The sequence below is a fragment of the Cyprinodon tularosa genome, unplaced genomic scaffold (genome assembly GCF_016077235.1).
Source record: "Cyprinodon tularosa strain WSP-4 unplaced genomic scaffold, ASM1607723v1 ctg607, whole genome shotgun sequence".
NCBI lineage: Eukaryota > Metazoa > Chordata > Actinopteri > Cyprinodontiformes > Cyprinodontidae > Cyprinodon > Cyprinodon tularosa.
In genome coordinates this window covers 239,676-259,577 of record NW_024039349.1, presented here as the reverse complement: position 1 = coordinate 259,577, position 19,902 = coordinate 239,676, and the positions used below count along the sequence as shown (strand labels likewise).

Here is a 19,902-nt window from a genome sequence, read left to right as displayed (position 1 = left end):
GTGCAATGCCTTAACCACTAGGCTGCCACTCCCCCATATACTACGCATGTTGCCCCTGTGTGGCAAGTATGTGTGTCTAAATGTACATATCTAGATGGTACTTTGCTTTTGGCCCCAGTATCAGCCTAATTTGAAATATATTGAATTATTCCATATACAGAGATTGTTGTTTATAGATGCTCTGTGCATGCTGTCCTTCTCAATAGCTCATCTTTGCATGACAGTGTGTTGTTGCTGGTTGCTTTCAGGGGCAGTAAAACTTGAAGTTACGGGACTAGCACCCCTAATAGCTAAAAGTTACCTAGTGTTGCTATAAATTCACTATACAACTGAATCCAGATCCTCAACAATACCATAAAGACAGAAATAAAAAAGATTCTCTCACAGTCTGACTTTACAAAGATTTTCTAGGCTTAAGGTCTCAAAGAATCACCAGAACTGTTTCTATTCTCTAAAACAGAATACCTGCAGCAGTATTTTTTGTTATTTCCTCCAAAGTAACAAAAAAACAAACAAACGTGTCCGTAGTTGTGGGTGAATTTGCTTTTAAACTTGCTGGTTTAACTTCCTAGCTTATTTCTTAAAATTTTAATTAAATATTTCCAAATATTATTCCCTCCTGGTGATTCCATCGGATTTGTAAAATGCATCAGTCCCTTTGGCAGCAAAAAAAAAAAAAAAAAAAACACACATTGACCTTCATAATCTCATCAATTCCTCTTAAATTTTCTACAAAACGGTTAAAGATATTAATAAGTAAGTCACAGATTTTTTTTGTGGAGAAATAAGAAACCTAGAATCAATGTGAAAAATGTATTTAAGACCGTAATAAAGGTGGTGTTGGCTTGCCAGATGTTTATTTATATTATATTGCATTTAATTCGATATATCCTTTAAAATGGGCATATAGCAACTTTAGAGAAACTGGCAGTTGGGAATGGCTCAAAGAAAAAATAGTGAAAGTCAGATTTTTCTCTTGCAACCCTTTGCAAATAATTATATGAATAATCCACTAATAACATTTTCTGTAGATGTCATCAAAACACTGCATAAATTCTTTAATTTCAAATGAAAATCGTTACCGTCTTGTCCCCTATGGTCTTACCCACTTTTTATGGCAGGTAAGAAAATCCTAAAGAACAAAGTAAGGCAACAAAAAACATATTCAAAATGTATCACAATTAATTTTAAATGGAAAAAGAGTAATTTTTTTGTGATTTAAAAAAAAATATATAGCCTAAATGACAAATATTTTTTTTAATTACTTACAGATTAAATCCATTCTGAAATCTTCACTATCTCAAGAAAACAGCCTGGGGGACAAAAAGGACCTTGAGGATAAATTAAAGCATGCTGCTACGAACAGAGGCACTGTGTCAAAAGTATACTGACTATTGTATATAATACTAAAGCAGACCATAAATATGTAAAAAAAAAAAAAAAAAAAAAAAAAAAAAAAATGGGTAAAAAACATTGGTGTGCCCATTTCTGACTCAGTAGAATGCAGCACTGAAATAAAGCACAAAAATGCCGAAATGTGTTAAGTATAACATCATACAGCTCAAAATAACAAATCAAGCATAAATTACATCTTACATTCTAAATAGAATGGACAAAGAAAAGTGGAAATTGTGCTGGCATGGCTGTGGGTCAGAAGGCACACTGCTGCATCTGCTTAGGAATTTTCCTCCTGTGCAGATATTCTGGAGGAACATAACTGACACATTGTCTCATATGCTAGAGGTGGAAATATCACTTTGTCCCCTGATTGTCCACTTGGAATAAAGACTCAATACTCTTAATCAAAGAATGTGGACTACATCATATCACTGGGCTTTCTAGCAGCCAAATGTATAATATTGTTTTTTTTTTTTTTTTTTTTTTTTGCGGCACTAGTGGCTCGTTTTTTCAAAAGTAGGCTGACAGGAAAGGGGTATGAGAGAGGGGGAGAGACAGGCAGCAAAGGACCACAGGTCAGATTGGAACCCGGGTTGGCCCCGTCATGGACTAAGGCCTCTGTACATGGGTCAGGCGTGCTAACTGCTGCGCCACCTGCATGCCCAAGTGTATATTATTGTTGAACTGGAAGGAAACAAACTATAATTTCTTTGATTTACAGAATTGGAACAAAAACTTTTTGGAATTGGTTGCTATTGAACAGGCCGTCCAACCAGATTATATATATATATATATATATATATATATATATATATATATATATATATATATATATATATATATATATATATATATAAAGCTATGTTTATATAGGCTGATGCCTTTGGGCTTGTGAAACTCATCCCTCTGAGACCTCAGTGGTCTGGAAACCTAAAATGTAAGCATCTTTGACATGAACAAGTGCCATGTTGCAGCTAAAATAAATCTATTACCTCTAATATAAAGTAAGCAGAAGAGATTCCCTGAATTATAAATATTCTACATACTTCTCCTCAATTCAATTAGAAATGCTTCTTTGATCCCAAAATGAAGTGAAATGTAGCTGTAACTTTGTAATTGTAGATGTTAATGGGTGCATGTGGGAAGGCTGTCCTACATAAGATCTAGAGTCTGAAACCTCAGCTCTTGGTCAAAATCAATGATTTTGTATTATGTGCACTAAAAATCTATAAATGTCTGTTGTTTTGCCTCCCGGTTTCAGGTTTTTGTAAAGAGATGCTGCCAATACATATGGAGTTACTTCATTTTATGAGGTTTTTTGACAGTTAGATGTTTAACAACATAAGATGACTGATGGTGAAATATTTAAGGGAACTTTAAGGGTTCTTGGTTTTTTATGATGCCAGAGTCATGAACCAAAAACTATAAAATTAAGACTGCGTTGTATCTTTTATGGATATTCTAGTAGCTTTTTTCATTAAAGCACTGAACTTGCAAAAACATTAATCTTCATCCATGATGTTCCACTGCTCTTATATAGCTTATATAATGATTTTAATGGGAGGAAGCTGGTCTGAAGTGAGTTTACTTGCATTTTATTTTTTGTCAAGAAACATTACGGTCTGTTGTGCAGTGGTTAACACTGCAAATAGGTCCTACGTTTTAAATTTTGGCCTGGGCTTTTCTGCATGGAGTTTGCATGCTGCTCTGCATGTGCAGATACTTTTAACCCTTTTTGATCTTGGGATCAGTCTGTTGCTCACAGTCAAATATCTTAAAAATGTGTGAGAGTTGCTTGATTTCCTCTGATAGTAATAAATATATATACCAGTGGCGGCTGGTGGAGTTTTCTTCAGGAGGGTTATAAATTAAAAATAGACGTATACCAAAAACCAATCAAATGTATACTAAGTTATCAGACCAGCATATTCATATAAACGCCAACAAGAAAAAAAAACTTTATAAACACTGTATAAGAATAAAAACATAATTTCATGTACTTGTTAACTGTTTGTACATAAATTGTGCCCTTCTTAGGCCTTGTGTCGTAATAGACAAGAACAAAGAGCCTACATACAATTACTGGAGGGAAAAAGAAAAACAGACAAACAAAAACAAATATGTCAAGGAGTATCAAATAAAATATAATTCTAGTAATAAATTTATTCTCCAGCATCAAGCTGTCCAGACTTCACAGACCTCGAACCCTCCGAAACAGCAGGGGGCGACATTGCATCACTAATGTAAATTTTAACCGTATCTGTCACGTGAGGAAATGTATTTAGAAGTCAATTCTGGTAGACGAGATTAAAAAAAATATTAAATCTTACGAAAAACTAAGGATAATTAAGCTTGAAGGTCCTACATTCTTTTTCAGTTCGATTTCAGAGGTAAGCCGTTATCGCATTAATAAAACTAGCATAATTCATGCAGGCGCTACTGCTAGCTAAAAGTAAACGGTGCTTATATGTTGGCTGTGTTCACCTTTAACAAAAGCAGAGCGAATACCCGTGGGTTTAGGTAAAACCGTGTGTATAATTGGTAAATACTGCGTACATTCATGCAAAAGTTGATAGTTTAGCTCAACTTTTGCTGCGGCGCGTGCGTTAGCCGCTAACGTTGGATGCTAGTAGCACCTGTGTGTGCCGATGTAAATGATTCAATAGAGGATGGTGGTTCTCCCCAGTTGTTTACATGGCAGAATAAATAAAACTCATATGATCCAACAGGAGTCAGAGGGGAAAGTATGTCTGCAGAGTGGGATGAACAGCAGGCCTATGAGGAGCTGCTGTACTGGGACGGACTGATCCAACGAGGCCACCGTCTCCTTCTGGAGGACTTTGACAGGTAAACGCTGAAAACACGCGATTACTATACTAGCAGAAATATATATATATATATAGCCAGACTATGTAATAGTTGTTGTTTTATTCTTCAAATTTTCCTACAACCAAAAAGGATGCATTAGTAATGATGAGATGATGTATGAAACCACTTATTTCAGCCATCGTTTATTTTTTTGGGGAAAAACCATAATGATCAGGTGCAAAATCACAATCAGCAGAATGCCATGATGCTTGGATGCATTTATATCTTCTAGAGCCTTTGGTAAATGTCGTTAAAGTAATTAAATTGTTTTATTGTCACATCTGTTCAATATATATTTCAAAATGCATATTTTCTTAGAAAATTACAACCTTTCTATGGTAGCCTGTGGATGTTTTTTTCCTTATTGAAATGGTAGATGTATATCAGTAAAACAGTTAGTTGTTTAATACAGACTATGAGCAGAACCACTGCCATACTGTATATTGCTTAGATGCAATATATGGCAGTGATTTGCAATTCTGCTTGGGTTTATTCTGGCTCTTTATACCCTACTGGTTGGCTTGGGATTAGCCACTCTGGTACCAGAGGCCATGTGAGGAGCGGCTCTTCTGTATGGAAGCAAATCATTACCATATTTCAAATATTACCATATTTCCATTTATACAGCAGCTTTAGCCAAAATTTAGAATTTGCACTCATCATTCAGCGTTGTGAAAGAATCTGGCCCTGATTTCTATTAAAGCACTGTCCTTATTATTGTTATTATTATTTTCAAACCAACTCTTCCTTGTGTTGTTACTCCTCAGGTACGAGGAGCTGCGCTACTGGTACGACTGTCTGTGCTACGAGGAGGAGCTGAGACAGTACCATGAGTACATCGCTGCTGTTCAAGACTTGGAGGAAAGACACCATCTTCAGGTTCTTTTCTTTTTTTACTCCATTAACATTTAAAATTTGCAATCTAAGGTGCTGAAGTTTAATGTCATTCCTGCATATTTTCCGTCCAAAGGGAGTCGAAATGTAGAGAATGTTTTGCTGTCATAAATGTATTATTACATAGTTTTCCAGAGCTATAAACGATTTATTTTAGAATATTTTATTTGCAGAATAATTCTGTTTTTAAAAAATAATGTCAAGTTGTTAACTGACCAATTTTAATATTTTTTTATGTTGCAGCTTTTTGTACAGAAGCATATTGCATTGACTGAAGAAAAAAAATCTGACAGTTTATCTCATAATTACGAGATCAGTATCTCGTAATTATGAGATATCTTCTCATAGTTACAAGATACAATCTCAAAATTACGGGATACGATCTTGTAATTATGAGATCCTGTCTCATAATTACGAGATAAGATTTTACAATTATGAGATAATATGTCATATTTAGGAGATCAGGAAGGGCAGTCATTGCTGAGCTACGCTACATGAAATGTAAACAATGAGTGGGTTGTAGGATTTAATATGCTTTTATTTCATTTTAGGTATGCTATACTGGGAAATACAGAAATTCCTCGATGTAGATGGAATTATTTTTAGTTTGTCTGTATTGCGCTCACTCTACTCTGACTCGCTTGAAGTCACGGTTTCTGCAGGAGCATATAAACCAGCATGGGATGCTTTATGGCTATAAATTAATGCATTTGAAATGCATTTCAGCTGGCTTGGTGGTGTCCCAAAGAACTGTCCGGTACCTTCTTAAAATCCTAGATCTCAGAGGAGTACAGCTGAGGCTTCAGAATCAGTTTAAATGACATCTTTACAGAAACCCAGGTCCCAACTTCATGGAGCATGTCGATTCATAAGACAAACTAAAACCAAACTGAATCTGTTTTAATGGAGATGTTGACGGGATTTCACTTATGGTCATATGGCTGCATGATTGCCCCACAAGTAGTAACCCCAGGATTATAGCTGAGTACTTTATCGATGAAGTAAAAAAAAACAGGAGCGGAGCTCCAGAGCGTATCAGGTCAGCCTTGGGTGCAGAGAACTGTTCAGTGGAACAGATGCAGATATTTTTAAGAAGTAATCATGAAGACCAGTTTTCTGAGAGATGCTTCATTATTGGCTCAAGTAATCATACCCATATATTTATATAAGACCTCTTAATTATGAGATCTTATCTCGTAATTACGAGATGCTGATCTCGTAATAATGAGATGTCAGATTTTTTTTCTTTGGTAAATGCAATAGGCTTCGGTATTGTTGCTTCTAAAATAAAATTGTCAAATTTATAGATATGCAAATTCCTAGTTCTGTTTTTCCAAGGTATTTATGCACATAACTCTTGATATATTTTGGTCTGCATATAAAACTTTTATTTATTACTTTTATTTAATTTAATTTAAAGTTTGCAGCAATATAAAACTACAAACCTATAAATGTGTATGACAAAACAAAACTAAACTAGATGGAATTTATTTACCGTTATAAATCAGATTGCTTATATGATCTTATAATGAAAATTTTGAAAATAGTTTTTTGTATATTCATTTTTTTATTTCGCATTTTTGTTTTGTTCTTTTATTTTGCAATAAAGGAGGTGGTGGGTCCTCCAAAAAAAAGCGGGCCTCTGAATCGTATGGTGATGACCAAGCATGCTGAAGTGTATCCTTCAGCAGAGGAGCTGCAGGGCGTGCAGATGATCATTTCCCATGTGGAGCATGCCTTTAAAGCAGTGTCAGAGCAGATTGATGGTGGGAGGTAAGCAAGATGCCCAAAGGGCTCTGATCTTATGCGCTTAGATAAAACTGCATCAAAACTAAAACATAACCTTTAACGGTGGATTGAAAAAGAATCACAAATCAATCCCAGTCAAATTTACAGTCAGACTTTTAACAGCATTCTCTTTACTTTGAGTTCGGCTTTAAAATCCAAAATTCTTTCTTTGTTTCTCCTGCTAGTGCCAGAGGTGAAGACCGTGTTCTGCGTGGCCTGATGAGGGTTGGTCTGGTTGCCAAAGGACTCATTCTAAAAGGAGACAAAGATCTGCAGCTAGTGTTGCTTTGTTCCACCTGGCCTACAATCACTTTATTTAATCAAGTGACTGACATTTTAACCAAGCAGCTAGAGGTAGATTTTCATGTCTGCACTCATTTGATGGCACATTAAAAACATGTTAATCAGACCTGCAGTACAGACCAAAAGTTTAGACACATCTTCTCATTCAAAGAGTTTTTATTTTCATGACTATGAGAATTGAAGATTCACACTGCTCATCAAGAGAATGCTAGGGGTATGCAAAGCAGTAATCAAAGCAAGAGGTGGCTACTTTGAAGAACCTAGAATATAAGACATATTTTCAGTTGATTCCCACTTTTTTGTTATATAATCCCACGTGTTAATTCATAGCTTTGATGCATTCAGTCATGAAACTAAAGAAAACTCTGATTGAGAAGGTGTGTCCAAACTTTTGGTCTGTACTGTAACTTGTTCTTATTTTTTTACTAGGTAATTTCAGCTGGAACATACACTGTAAGCCCATCTCCAGAGGAGGCAGCCATTGTGGTAAAAAGTAACAAGGAGCCACACCTGACTGTTTCTGTCAAGCTGACATCACCTCTTGTTCGGAATGAGGAGAAGAATGACACTACGGAGGGGGGAGGTGCGTATTTTCTGATCAGATGGAGCTCAGCTTTTATGGGCCTGTTCTGCGTGTTCTCAGAACGCTGGCGTTGTAAGTCTCCACTGATCTATGACTGCGATGAATATTATCCTGATATTCCCCTGGGTGTGGCTCGGCAGTATCGGCGAAGGCATTTTCTGTTTCAGCAGATCTGATTGGCCGTCTGAAATAAAAACCTGACCTTCACCTCTGAAGAGAGTTATTTCTCATTAAGACTAATATGGGTCATGTACCAGTTATTCCTCAAATACCCTCATTTAATTTCAGCAGTGAATTCTCTTTTTTCGAAAAATAAGTTTTGCCCCATCAGAAGGCACCGTGTGTCTGAATGTTTTGCTTTCATAGAACGTTTCTGGCTTTAAGCCTCAATGGAAGTGGGGGAAAAAACAGATATGGCCAGTTATTATATAACTTAAATCATAAGATGCTTAAAGAGAGACTGGCTGTTCGGCTGTTAGATTTTACAGCTTAGTGAGCAGCATTCCTTAATTATAGAGGGTCAGGTATTTTTTTTAATGACATTTATTTGTGAAATGGTCCTAACTAAAGGGTCTCTCCTCTTCCATCTCCTAACAAATCTTTTGGAAGGCGGTGGTTAACCTAGCAGCAACAATAGATCCTGATCAGAGCTGTAGCCTCAGTGACTCTCATGTATGTAGCAAACATGCATACTCCTTTTTTACACACTTTTAAAAATCAAGACATATGGGTGCTCTCCAATTCTGCGCTGGGTCTCAGTTTTTGTACAAAACTTTAAGTCCAGTTAGGCTTGTGCATGGGAAGTTAATTTTGGTAGGGCAAGAATATGTTGATGGTTTGTGCATGTGTGTAAATACTTAATGATTATCCTTCACCATATTGAAGCCACACCCAGTGCCCTTTATCTCATAGCTCAGTGACGTCTGTACAGCGACTATCTTAGACTCAGGCCTGTCAGCTAACGGCTAACGTGGGCTCCTCGCCCACCTGACAGTCCTGACGCTGTTTTGTCACATGCTACTATTTCAGGAGTTACGTTACCTGTGTAGTAGCTAATAACGTGCTCATGCTGGTTCCATTGGCTGAGTTGTGTTTTCCATGTTTAATGTCCAAAACTCTGCAAGAATAACTAGTCAAAGCGCGGATTGCATGCCTTTGGTGCTAATTATGTACATTTAAAACCAGCTGCTGCAAAACTGATTCTGTGGTTTTAAACTATTTTAATCCATTGGAGCAAAAAAAAAAGATAGAATTTAAAAATATACAGCATCTAAAAGAGTTTGATTTGAAACAGTCTGGCTAATAATCGCTGTAAAACTTGCTTTGTATTGGTAACAAACCGATAAAAGTTTTTTTTTGTAAACGTTTTTTTGTAAACTTTTGCTCTGTTTACATTTTCTTCAGCATTTCATATTTAGTTTGCTTAGTAGCAGCTAGCTTGATTTAAACTGCCATTTCTGTAAGTACTCCCTAGAGGAAGTACTGATTAATAAATGAATCTGTACCTAAACATGTTGCGCTGTGAGAAAGCAAAATGACCTCTAAATCAGCAGTTACACTGAACAGCTACAGACCACCAATTCCAGCTGAAAAGATTTTCTTTAAAATAACAGATTTCGCCTAGAGCGACTGTTCAGTGCAGTAAATCCAGCTTTAGTGGTGAAGTTTCCAAACGCTGCCAACACACTGCTGGGTAACAAGCTGCAGTCTCAAAAGAATGACTTCCTATTACCTCTTAAAAGTCCTCCTCTCTCTCTGAGCTTTGAAGAATTACCGATATAAAAGAATATCAGTACAATCTCAAACAAATAAGTTATTTTTCCCAGATCTTCCTACATCTCAATTCTTCCTGACTCTCTTTTCAAATACCTCATTGACCTAGAAAATGTGCAAGTCTTCATGCAGTAGCAGCGTTTCTCCTTAGAGTATTATCAGTTAGTGATTAGTATGGTGCTATTACTGACTGAGAGGTAAACGTGTTTTTTTCCCTCAATGTGTCCCGTGAAGTTTAAAAAAAAACTACCGTATATTTCAGTTACCTGTAAGTTTTTAATTGTACTCATTGCACGGAACAGTAATTCTGCAGGTTTATAAAGCTTTAAAGTTAAATATCTCTTAATATTTAAGACTTGCTATTGAACAACTCAGCATGCTGATTGAAGTAAAACGCATGGGTACGGCCGCTTCTTTTTTTTAAACATGTAGAGAAATGTAGTCTAAAAGAGCCACTTTTTTTCATCTGGCGAAAAATTTGTTAGAATAAGAATTCATATAAAATAAATGCCAGTTGGGAATGTACCTAAATTATATTTTATCCAACACAAAGCCTTATTCTGTCCCTTGTTTTCTCTTTTTTTTTGGTTGAAGCCTCCTTTGGGCAGGGAAATAATCAGTTCTGCTGCAGTGTGGGACAGACGTGATTTTTTTTTTTCCTCTATGCTTGTGATTTCAAACTGACTGCTTTACAGTTTGTGAAGTTTTGTAGGACGGCTGGACCTTTGACCAACTGGACCCACTGTCTCAGGAAGTGGAGGGCAGCAAACCCAAGCCGTGAAGCTGATGGAAAGGGGTTCTTATTCATAGTGCAGACACTTTCACAACAAGCAGTTGTGAACGATACCCTTGTTCTTTCACTCAGTAAAACAAAAGGTTGTGCAGATCTTTGGTAGATGATTTCAACTGGCTGAGAGCAAGACTCCAACATCAGGTGTCCTAAGACTTTCTTCCCTGCTTCTGCTGGTTTGGGAAAAGCTGCCTTCCCTGAGCTGCGAGACAGAGCCAACCCCCTTGGTCAAACTGTACCTTTTCTTCTTACCCCACCTCGTCAATAGAAACGCAAACTGTCAGCGCTCCGCCGGACGTTCTGGACAGGCAGAAATGTCTAACTGCCTTGGCGTCTCTCCGCCACGCCAAGTGGTTCCAGGTTTGCATTCACGTCATTATCTTTAATTCATCTCTCCTTGTTTTCTGTCCATGTAGAGACAGTGACACTTATCAGTTTTCACATATTATATAATACCTTTAAAACCTCAGATTTGAAGTGCTTAAACAGTTAAAGGATGACTTGCTAATCAATACCAATGACAAATATGGATCTCATTGGTATTGATTGGACTAAAACTGAACACTTTCTGCTTTCACGCTAGCAATGTGCAAAGATCATTAAATATTGTAGTTGATTTTGATGAATTTCGTTGCTCAATGTTTGTTTTGTTTTATTCTTTCATGAAAACTTTGAAATCACAGAAGTAAGATCTTTTTAGAGCAGACAGGCTTTCTGACTCAGCTGGATTTTTTTCTCTTTTTTTTTCTTTTATTTTTATTTTTTTTGCTCCAGGCTAAAGTCAGCAATCTGAGTTCTGCTGTCATTGTGATCCGGATAATGAGGGATTTGTGTAAACGTGTTCCTGATTGGTCGCCCCTCTCAGAATGGGTGAGAGATGCATTGATTTACCTAAATAATGTAGCATTGGTGGATGTTGTTTTTTTTTTTTTTCTTTATCTGCTGCTCATAAGGGATCAGTTAAAGGTGTAGTGGAAGGTTTTTGGGAATTTTTAAAAAGACACGCCCTCTCCACTTTAAAAAAAATAATAAAAATGGACATGAACAACCCTTTATGCATTCCCGAGAGAAAACATATAATAAACAGCGTGCAAGAGCGTGCACAAGCCCATTCCTTCTCGTGCACGCTTTTAAAAGTTGCTCTTTGAATCATTCATTCAAGCTTACTTTCTAAAAGAAGATTAGCAAATTTTCCACTATGTCAGAATCACCACCGGTAAGTGAAAATGGGGACTAGCACGTATAGATATCACCAGAATGATTGACAATTAGGAGAACCACTTATTTTGATCATCCACCTGGAAAAAGAAAATCCTCCATTATACATTTTTACTTTGATTATAGCTTAAAAGGAGAAGTGCAGTCTAAAGCTCCAGGCAGGGTATTTATAAGGAAATGCATTAAGCCTAAAGAATGGTAACTATATATTGACACAAGTTGAGGTGGTCCTTTAGAGCTACTTTAAGCTTTAAGATTGCAAAGTACAGGTTTTTGCTAAAACATCATTGTCAGGGAGCTTCAAACTCTTCAGACTGAGTGGCTTCTGGCTAAGTACTAGAACACTGCTCTGAAAAGCCTGAGCTAAAATTTGCTGCTATGCCTAACGACATGTCAAATGCCTGTTGGAGGAATATTTGATGAAGAAACTAAGATTAATCTAGATGACATGATACAAGTATGATCAAAAGGAATTCTGCTTCAGATGAGCTTCCACCCCAAACAGGTTTTAAATTTGTTTGGAAGGGGTTGAAGACCAATCTGCAACTTTTCTTAAAAACTGTTTTTCAAAAATAATGCATCTATAAGACATATCTGCATTTACTGCGACACACGCAGACGAGCATAAACCAACCTTAAGATTTCTGGCATTTATTCTGCCACTTTTTACCTGAACAGGTAATTTTTATGTTATGCATTATAGAACCTGGCAAACGGCACAAACAGGATGAGTGGGAGCATTTAGTGTCATTGAATGGATATCAGGAGTTAAACGGGTAGCCATCACATTTAAGCAGATTGAAGCAGCCTTAAGTAGTATTCTTGAGTTGGGCTCACCCTACAGGACCTTTTAAAAATAGCACTGTTGTAAACACTGACAGCTAGAAGATGCAGATCACATGGGTAGTATTTTAGTTCATCTAATGTAAACTAGTGTATAGCAGCCTTTTCACTGTAAAAAAAAATGTACTTTTACGTTAGTCTGCTACTCGAGTGAAAAGTTTTTTTTTTTTTGTTTTTTTTTTATTGCTGTCATAAGATCATACAGCTTTTCCATGTTTCTTAGCTGCACGCTAAAAATCAATCTCTCTGCAGATTAGCAGATGTATATTTCTGACATTGTCAGGTCCGCATCAGTTTTTCTCCTTCTTTTTGTTTGTCTGAAGTCACTCCTGTTGGAATTATGTCCCGATTGGAGTCATGTTTTGTCTCTCTTTACTCTTCTGACAGAGGTTTTCTTTGTCTTTTTGTTTTTGCTGGATCCAACCTGACACAAACCTCGAAAATAAAAAAGCTATTTAATAATTAGCTAACGATAACTGAAGCTAGTGGCTCTATATTAGTTTTTTTTTATCTTACAGCAAAAACAACAACACAGCCATTAGACTGCTTTCAGCTCAGAGACACAGAAAGTTAAAAGTGAGGTTTTCTTTCCAGAGCTAGTAGCGGGAGGTGATAAACCTCTCAATCATTTTATAAACACTTTGATTTTGATTATACGGACTCAGAAGAGGAGTTGTTAAAATATTATATTGATGTTACTAAGTGCCGCTATAACTTCATACATCTGTTATGGCAGTTAAGATTTTATTTTCTTTAATTTGTTGTTCCAAAGGATGTGCTTTAGGTGCAACTTTATTGGTAAAAAAGGTGAAAGTCAGAGATTGAACAAGCCATCTTTCATTTAGTTATATCCATATTTTTTTTTTATCATATTAATCTTTAAAATGGTTATATCAAACTCTGCACCACCTTTAAGTAAAAAAGGTTTCTAAATCCTTTGGTCTTCACTTCTGCTTCTTTAAATGTGTTTTTAGTTAAAGTTTTCTCCTCAAAAGTGTCTAATTTAATGTTGTTTTAATATTTTTTTCTTGTAGTCTCTTGAACTTCTGGTAGAGAAAGCTATCAGCACATGTGAGCGGCCAATGGCAGTAGGCGAATCCTTCCGCAGAGTTTTAGAGTGCTTTGCTTCTGGAATCCTCCTGGAAGGTCAGTTTCTCTTTATATCAGATGCTATGCAAACCAGCATAGATGACCAAACTGAAACGTTTGTGTTTAAAGACGGCCCAGGCATAAGGGACCCATGTGAAAAGGAAGACTTTGATGCCACTGCTGATCTGACTGTGCAGCAGCGTGAAGACATCACAAAGAGTGCTCAGGTATAGTGAGGCAACAAAAGTATGGAAGCACGAGATCACATCCAGGGATTAAAAGTAACTGTCGACTTTTTTCTCAGTTTGAATGTTTTTTGGCGGATCTTTTGCATTTATGTATGGCATCAATCAGAATCAGACATCCTTTAATAATCCCAGAGGGAAATTACAAGATTCTGCCAAATACCTACTGCCAGGGGCAGCTCTATTTCATGCAGAGGCTGATTAACGTCTCCTCACGCACATGTGTAGCACATTGCATGTGTAAATAGAATACCACAGTGCCCCATTATATCAAACATAAGAACTTGTTCCTTCTCTTTGCGTGTATGGCTTAACTTCTACGCTTGGCAGCCTTCTGCCTCCCCACCTGTTTCTGCACTTTGAAGGACTTACCCACCGGACAAAGCAACCCGCCTATAGTCGGATACTTTTCAGGATATCGTCCTTTTTAAAGGTATAGTGGAGGATCTTCATGGATTTTTCATGGACACAGCCAATCAGAATCCAGTATTCACCCAGACCATGTTATATCAATGATGAAGTTTATAACCAACTTCCAACTCTTTAAGAGAAGCGGTTAGCCTCAAGTTGCTTTGCTGGTAGGACGAAGAGTACAGCCTGAAGAGGCAGGATTCCCTAAATAGTAGCTAATCACTGATAAGTTGCTTTGTCCAGTGGGTAACACCTTCAAAGTGACAAAAGCGCTCAGACACATTCTTCTTCCAGCATGCCAGTGCAGCAACATTCAAACAGCTCATCTTTAGCCTTTCTGACCAGACCGTATTCTGCCAGGATTTCACTGGCTTGTCCAAATCCTATGCAATAAATCCTGTCAGGTTTTTTTTTCTTTTCGTCTTGCACATCCTTTTCTTCTTATGCCCAAAACTTGCTGCTTATGTTGAGATTTCATCAAACATAATCTCACTTACGATCCAACTTGCAATTATTTTTTATGTGTTACTATTACGTGGGTTGTTGCTGATGTCTAGCGTCAATTAAACGAATACGAATACAAGTGTGTTTACTAAGAAAAACATTAATTTATTTTCTTCTTATTTTACCCACTTTAGTTGCAATAAAGTCAGCTTAATTTTCCTTTTTATTCAGTTTGCCTTGAGGCTGTGTGCCTTTGGACAGATGCACAAAGTGCTGGGGATGGACAACAAACTACAAAAATCCCAGAAATATTTGAAATACTGCCGCAAAGGAAGTACAGGTACAGGATGATGGAGATGTTCTGTTGAGTCAGTTTGATCAAAGGTTGACGTCTTTGATTTGCTTCTTTGGTTTAATGCAGACCAGATACCGCCCGTTTCTCGCTACGTCCTCCCAGTTAAGAGACCTTATTCAGCAGTGGAGGACGAACAGGATGACCCCAAACCAGAAAGCAAAGAGAGGAAGTTTGAAAATGTTTTCCCAGCTAAACACTGTGAGTAATAACTGTGTTAAATCATTAAGGAAATGGAAATGTATGGCAAACTGAAAAAAGGAGAGCTGACAATTGTTTATTTTTCACTATAAAATTAGATTTTCATTCTAATTCCAAAGTTAATATTTGTGCAAGTCAGATATTTATAAGTCAAAGGTGTTGCCTGAGTTCTTTCTGTTTTCTCACCTCTTTTTTTTCTGTTATAGTCGATCCCAACATAAATCCTGTGATGCGTCTAAACCAGTACCAGCCTCGCCTGGAGTACCACCTTGTCTCGCAAACTGGTCCGGTCCACGAGCCGGTGTTCACCATGTCCGTGGAAGTGAAGGGAAAAACCTACGAGGCATCTGGACCTTCCAAACGAGCTGCCAAGCTAAATGTTGCCATCAAGGTAAGGTGATAAATCTCCTCTATAGAGCGACATCAGGCTGCAGCCCTATCCCACAGTTATCATGGTTGCTCAGGTTTTCCATCACTCTGCTCCTAGGGTTTGTTTAAGTTAATTTGCTAATCAGTCAATCTGTCTGGGGCGGGGGTCTCAGGTGTTCAGATTTTTTTTCCTCCAGCTCCTCAGGGTTAGTGTAATGCTAAACTATCTTTGATTTCTTCCAAAGTAATGCTTATACTGCATCCAAAGTAGATATTTCTTTTTTTTTTTTATGATGGAGATTAAGATATAGACCGAAATGAAAAGACACATAGACCTTCCTAAAGTCATTGCCCCATGTCTATTTAGTAAAATAAGAGGAAAATGTTGCCTTGTATTTCCATAAAGGATTTTTTTATTCTTTCCTTTTATATTTTTGCGTTTTTAGTTCACATTGTTTTAAATGTAGTTCTCTTTGTGTAATTTGTGTTCATATGAGTCCATATGAGGCAACTCAAAATTTCAGGGGTTTTGACAAAAGCAAAACTGGAATAACCAGGTAAGAGTGCACTAGATTGGTGCTTTTAAATCCAGTGGTACAACATTTTCTTCTGAGGGAGCATGACCCTGAACCCCAGAGGGATTTAATTCTTCACCTTTTTTTAGCACTGAAATTTTTTCACCATTGCTCTTTGAGCAAGCCTTATGTTATATTGTCTGTATATTCCTGTTGGCAATTATTTCAATAATTCATTTAATCCCACCAATCTTTTCAGCCCCAAATGTGTTTTAATGAGATGTCAGATAATGTGTGTGAGTGGCCTAATTTTCCTCCGTGGAGCATAGAGTAGCCATTTATGCTTACTGTGGTCGGCTTTTTTTTTTTTTTTTTTTTTTTTTTTTTTTTTTGTTAATTAAAAAGAAAGAGAAAAATATTACCCATTTGTTAGAATTTGAAATTGCAAAAAAAAAAGTTGACTGGCAGAACACCAGCGATCACTTTCACTCCGGTATGCTTGCTAAGCTAACATTAAACATTAGCCGCTACCTAAGCGGGAGGTTTAACCGTCTACCTTCCTTTCCTATCCACAGGCCCTGAAAGATCTTGGTCTTCCAACAGGCCTGGAGTCCAAGTCAGAGTCGAGTGGCGATTCTGATTCTCAAAAAGCCGACACAGCTGGAGCCTCTACTACCGCAGAGGAGGTGAAGGCTTTGTTTTATCCCTCTTTTGAGAAACATATACAATGCCTGAAGAGATCAGAACTGTTTGGTTTTATTTTTCAGTTATATTCATCTTTTAACAGGTTGGTCAGGGTCCCCTTCTAACTAAGAATGGGAAGAATCCTGTGATGGAGCTCAATGAGAAGCGCCGCAGCCTGAAGTATGTGGTGCTTAAAGAAACTGGGAGGTCCAGCGCCAAGTCCTTCGTCATGCAGGTGAGTCAGCACATATGTCTGTACACTGTAAGTCTCAATATCTGTTTATATTATAAAGTTTTCTAAACAGCGATTCAACAAAGGGTGCTTGGCTGGAACTAGACACAACCACCTGATTAAAAAAATAGATGAATTGAAAAATGAATCTTGATACCAAGAGTATGATGGTTTTCTTTCTTTTAAATAAAGCTGAATCTGATTTTAAAGCAATTAAAGCATAACCTGAGAAATTAATCAAAACAAAGAAAGCCAAGTGAAAAATTTAGACTAAGTTTAAAGGTGTTTCTTGGTTGAAAGATTGGGCTGGGTGGCCATCTTTACAGAATAAAGCTGCAGTTTATGTTTACATCAGACTTTAGGTCCCTTAATAAAATACAACATTTTTACACGTCATATTCTCAACAGTGAAATGGCACAGGCTAAAGAACGCTCTTTCCTCTCCTGTGTCTCAGGTGGAAGTTGACGGGCAGAAGTTTCAAGGAACAGGCTCCAATAAAAAGGAAGCGAAGGCTCATGCCGCCCTCGCTGCTCTGGAAAAGTTATTCCCAGACGATGACGGAGCTTCAACCGGCAACCGAATGCCAGCAAAGAAGAAGGTCGTATACACCGACATGGTAACTTAAAAAGTTTTTCCTTCTCTTTTGTATTGACAGACCACTTTCATTTAAACCATTTCTAATTTAATGCTAAACAGCACATCCCAGGATTTGGCACAATCCGTGGTATTCCGTCAGACACCGGATCACGTGGCTGGGGTCCTAACAGAGGGGGCCACGGCAGGGGCCGGGGACGAGGCCAGGGCCAGCCTTTTGCAGCAGGAGCCAGTTATAACAAAAGTAGGTTTTCCACTGATTAGATATGTAACAAGGAGCTTCCCATTAAGGAAACCTACTGAAATGCTTTTTAATTTTTATTATAGCCAACTACAGCTATGAGAGCAGCTCTGGCACAGGCTACCGTAAGTATTTAAACACCCTGTATTATTACCCCATTTACACTACCCTTGAAAAACCGTGCTGAGACCGGTCCGAGCTCAGTAACTGAGAAAACTTATCGTGTGTAAATGGAAAGCAAACTGGACTAAACCGAGCTAGACACAACCGAACTGAGCTAACTGCAAACCAGTTCCAGAGGTGGGCTCAGCTCGGTTTTTCCCCTGGCTCGGGTCTCTGATAACAAGAGCGCATGAGCAGAATGCGTCATCTCCGTCTGGCTGCACATCCCGATTCACGCTCCATTCCAGTAGTTGGCGGTAATGCCCCTCCGGAAGTTGCTTGCCAACCAACACAAAACAGAAGAACAACAACTATAAACAACTATTAACATCCACGAAAGGTTGCCGTCTTTGCCTGACCCTCCGCAAACACCAAAGCACAGCAATAATAATCGAGCATAACTTTCTGAATGTGACGGGCACCGCCGTTTTGGTTTGTTTGATTCCCTCTTTCTTCGTCTTCTTCTTCTTGTGTTTTATGGTGGTTGGCAAACAACTTTTGATGCATTACCGCCACCAACTGCTTGATTTCCTCCTTCAATACTGGCAGTAATACCGCAGATCGTCACTAGGAGGCGAGGAACCAAGACAGCGTGATGTGTAAACGGTCGCCAGAAACGAGCTCGGCCTGGTTAACTGATCCGAGCTCGGACGGTCACGGCATGGCTCGGTTTTCCAAGGGTAGTGTAAATGGGGTATATATGTGGCCTTAAGGTTAGATTAAGATGTAGAAGAAGCAGAACAGCTCAATTAATCATCTCTGGATGTGTGAAATCCTGCACCGGTGATTTCCTTGATTTTTTTTATTTTTCACTGTTTTTCAGATAAACTGTACAGTCCTGCCTGCAGCGCAAGTCAAAACACAGACATGGCAGGATTGGACGGCACCGGCTACGGTACCTTTTACCCAGAAAGCAGCTCCACCTACTCCTCCCCACCAGCATCCAACTTCAGCAGCACAAAGGGACAGAGCTACCACTCCATGCCTCCTCCTGTTGACCAGCAGAGCCCATACAGCTATGGGTACGGAGAGGAAAAGAAGAAAATGCTGACCCAAAGCACTCCTGTGGGTCAGGGAGGAAACTCCTCTGGCTACAGCACAGCCTATCCCAGTTCTGTTACAGGAGGACATTCATACAATAACTATGGTAACAGCCAGCTGAGGTTTAAATGCTCATTTGGAGTTGAAACGCTGTTAGAGGAGGTTGAATAACGTCTTGATGGTCTACTCTCTACACAGGTTGGGGAAACCAGCAAGGATTCGGCACAAACCAGAACTATGGAGGCCAGAACCAGGGCTCTTACTCTGGATACGACATGTATTACTGAAGTGATGATAACGCTAAAAAGTCTGGCTACAGCGAAGATAATCCAGAGAAAACAGTTGTGATATTCTAATTCTGTTTCCTTTTATCACTTGACATGTGCTTTTTTTTATTTTTTATAGATGGTTGTAAAAATGTTCCTTTTGTTTGTATGTTTAACTCATCAAATAGAAACTGCTTTTGTTCTAGTTCATTAGGTTGTGATTCTGATTTAAAAGTTTGATGGCTTGAATAAAGACGCTCTTACCTTGTTCTAGGAAACCATTGTGTGTTTATTAACTTGACGTCAGTCTTCATACCCATCTTTTCCTTTTAGACATGTTTCATCCACATCCTTTCTCTTTCCATCCATTGCATTTTTTCCCATTTATTTTAATTTCTCCATCATCTCTTTCATCCACTTTCTGTCTCTCATCCTATCCCTCTCTCCATCTGTTAAGCTTCCATTTTGTCATTATTCAGCTGTCTAAATTTTCCTCCATTAAACCAGAAAATATTTTCTATAATCCTTAGAAATATATTGTTCTTAGAAAAGTGGGAATTTAGTTCTTAAACATGAAAGCTAAACATATTACTAAGA

The 19,902-nt window shown here is 37.9% G+C and overlaps 1 protein-coding gene across 2 annotated transcripts; it reads left to right on the top strand.

The window, feature by feature from the left end:
- Positions 1-3,632: 3,632 nt before the first annotated feature.
- On the top strand, positions 3,633-19,583 carry LOC119797990 (interleukin enhancer-binding factor 3-like). 2 transcript variants are annotated; one of them, XM_038307279.1, is made up of 20 exons: positions 3,633-3,788; positions 4,128-4,245; positions 5,034-5,145; positions 6,770-6,933; positions 7,134-7,302; positions 7,681-7,834; positions 10,666-10,757; positions 11,172-11,267; positions 13,493-13,604; positions 13,677-13,774; positions 14,879-14,987; positions 15,105-15,200; positions 15,407-15,591; positions 16,660-16,770; positions 16,872-17,003; positions 17,456-17,599; positions 17,698-17,839; positions 17,923-17,961; positions 18,822-19,145; positions 19,238-19,583. In XM_038307279.1, exons 2-20 carry the CDS (start codon positions 4,145-4,147, stop codon positions 19,324-19,326), a joined length of 2,469 nt encoding a protein of 822 aa, XP_038163207.1. In that variant the 5' UTR covers positions 3,633-3,788; positions 4,128-4,144; the 3' UTR covers positions 19,327-19,583. The 2 variants fall into 2 exon arrangements, with proteins under 2 accessions (XP_038163207.1, XP_038163206.1); XM_038307278.1 differs by having other exon boundaries at positions 17,456-17,617.
- Positions 19,584-19,902: the final 319 nt, after the last annotated feature.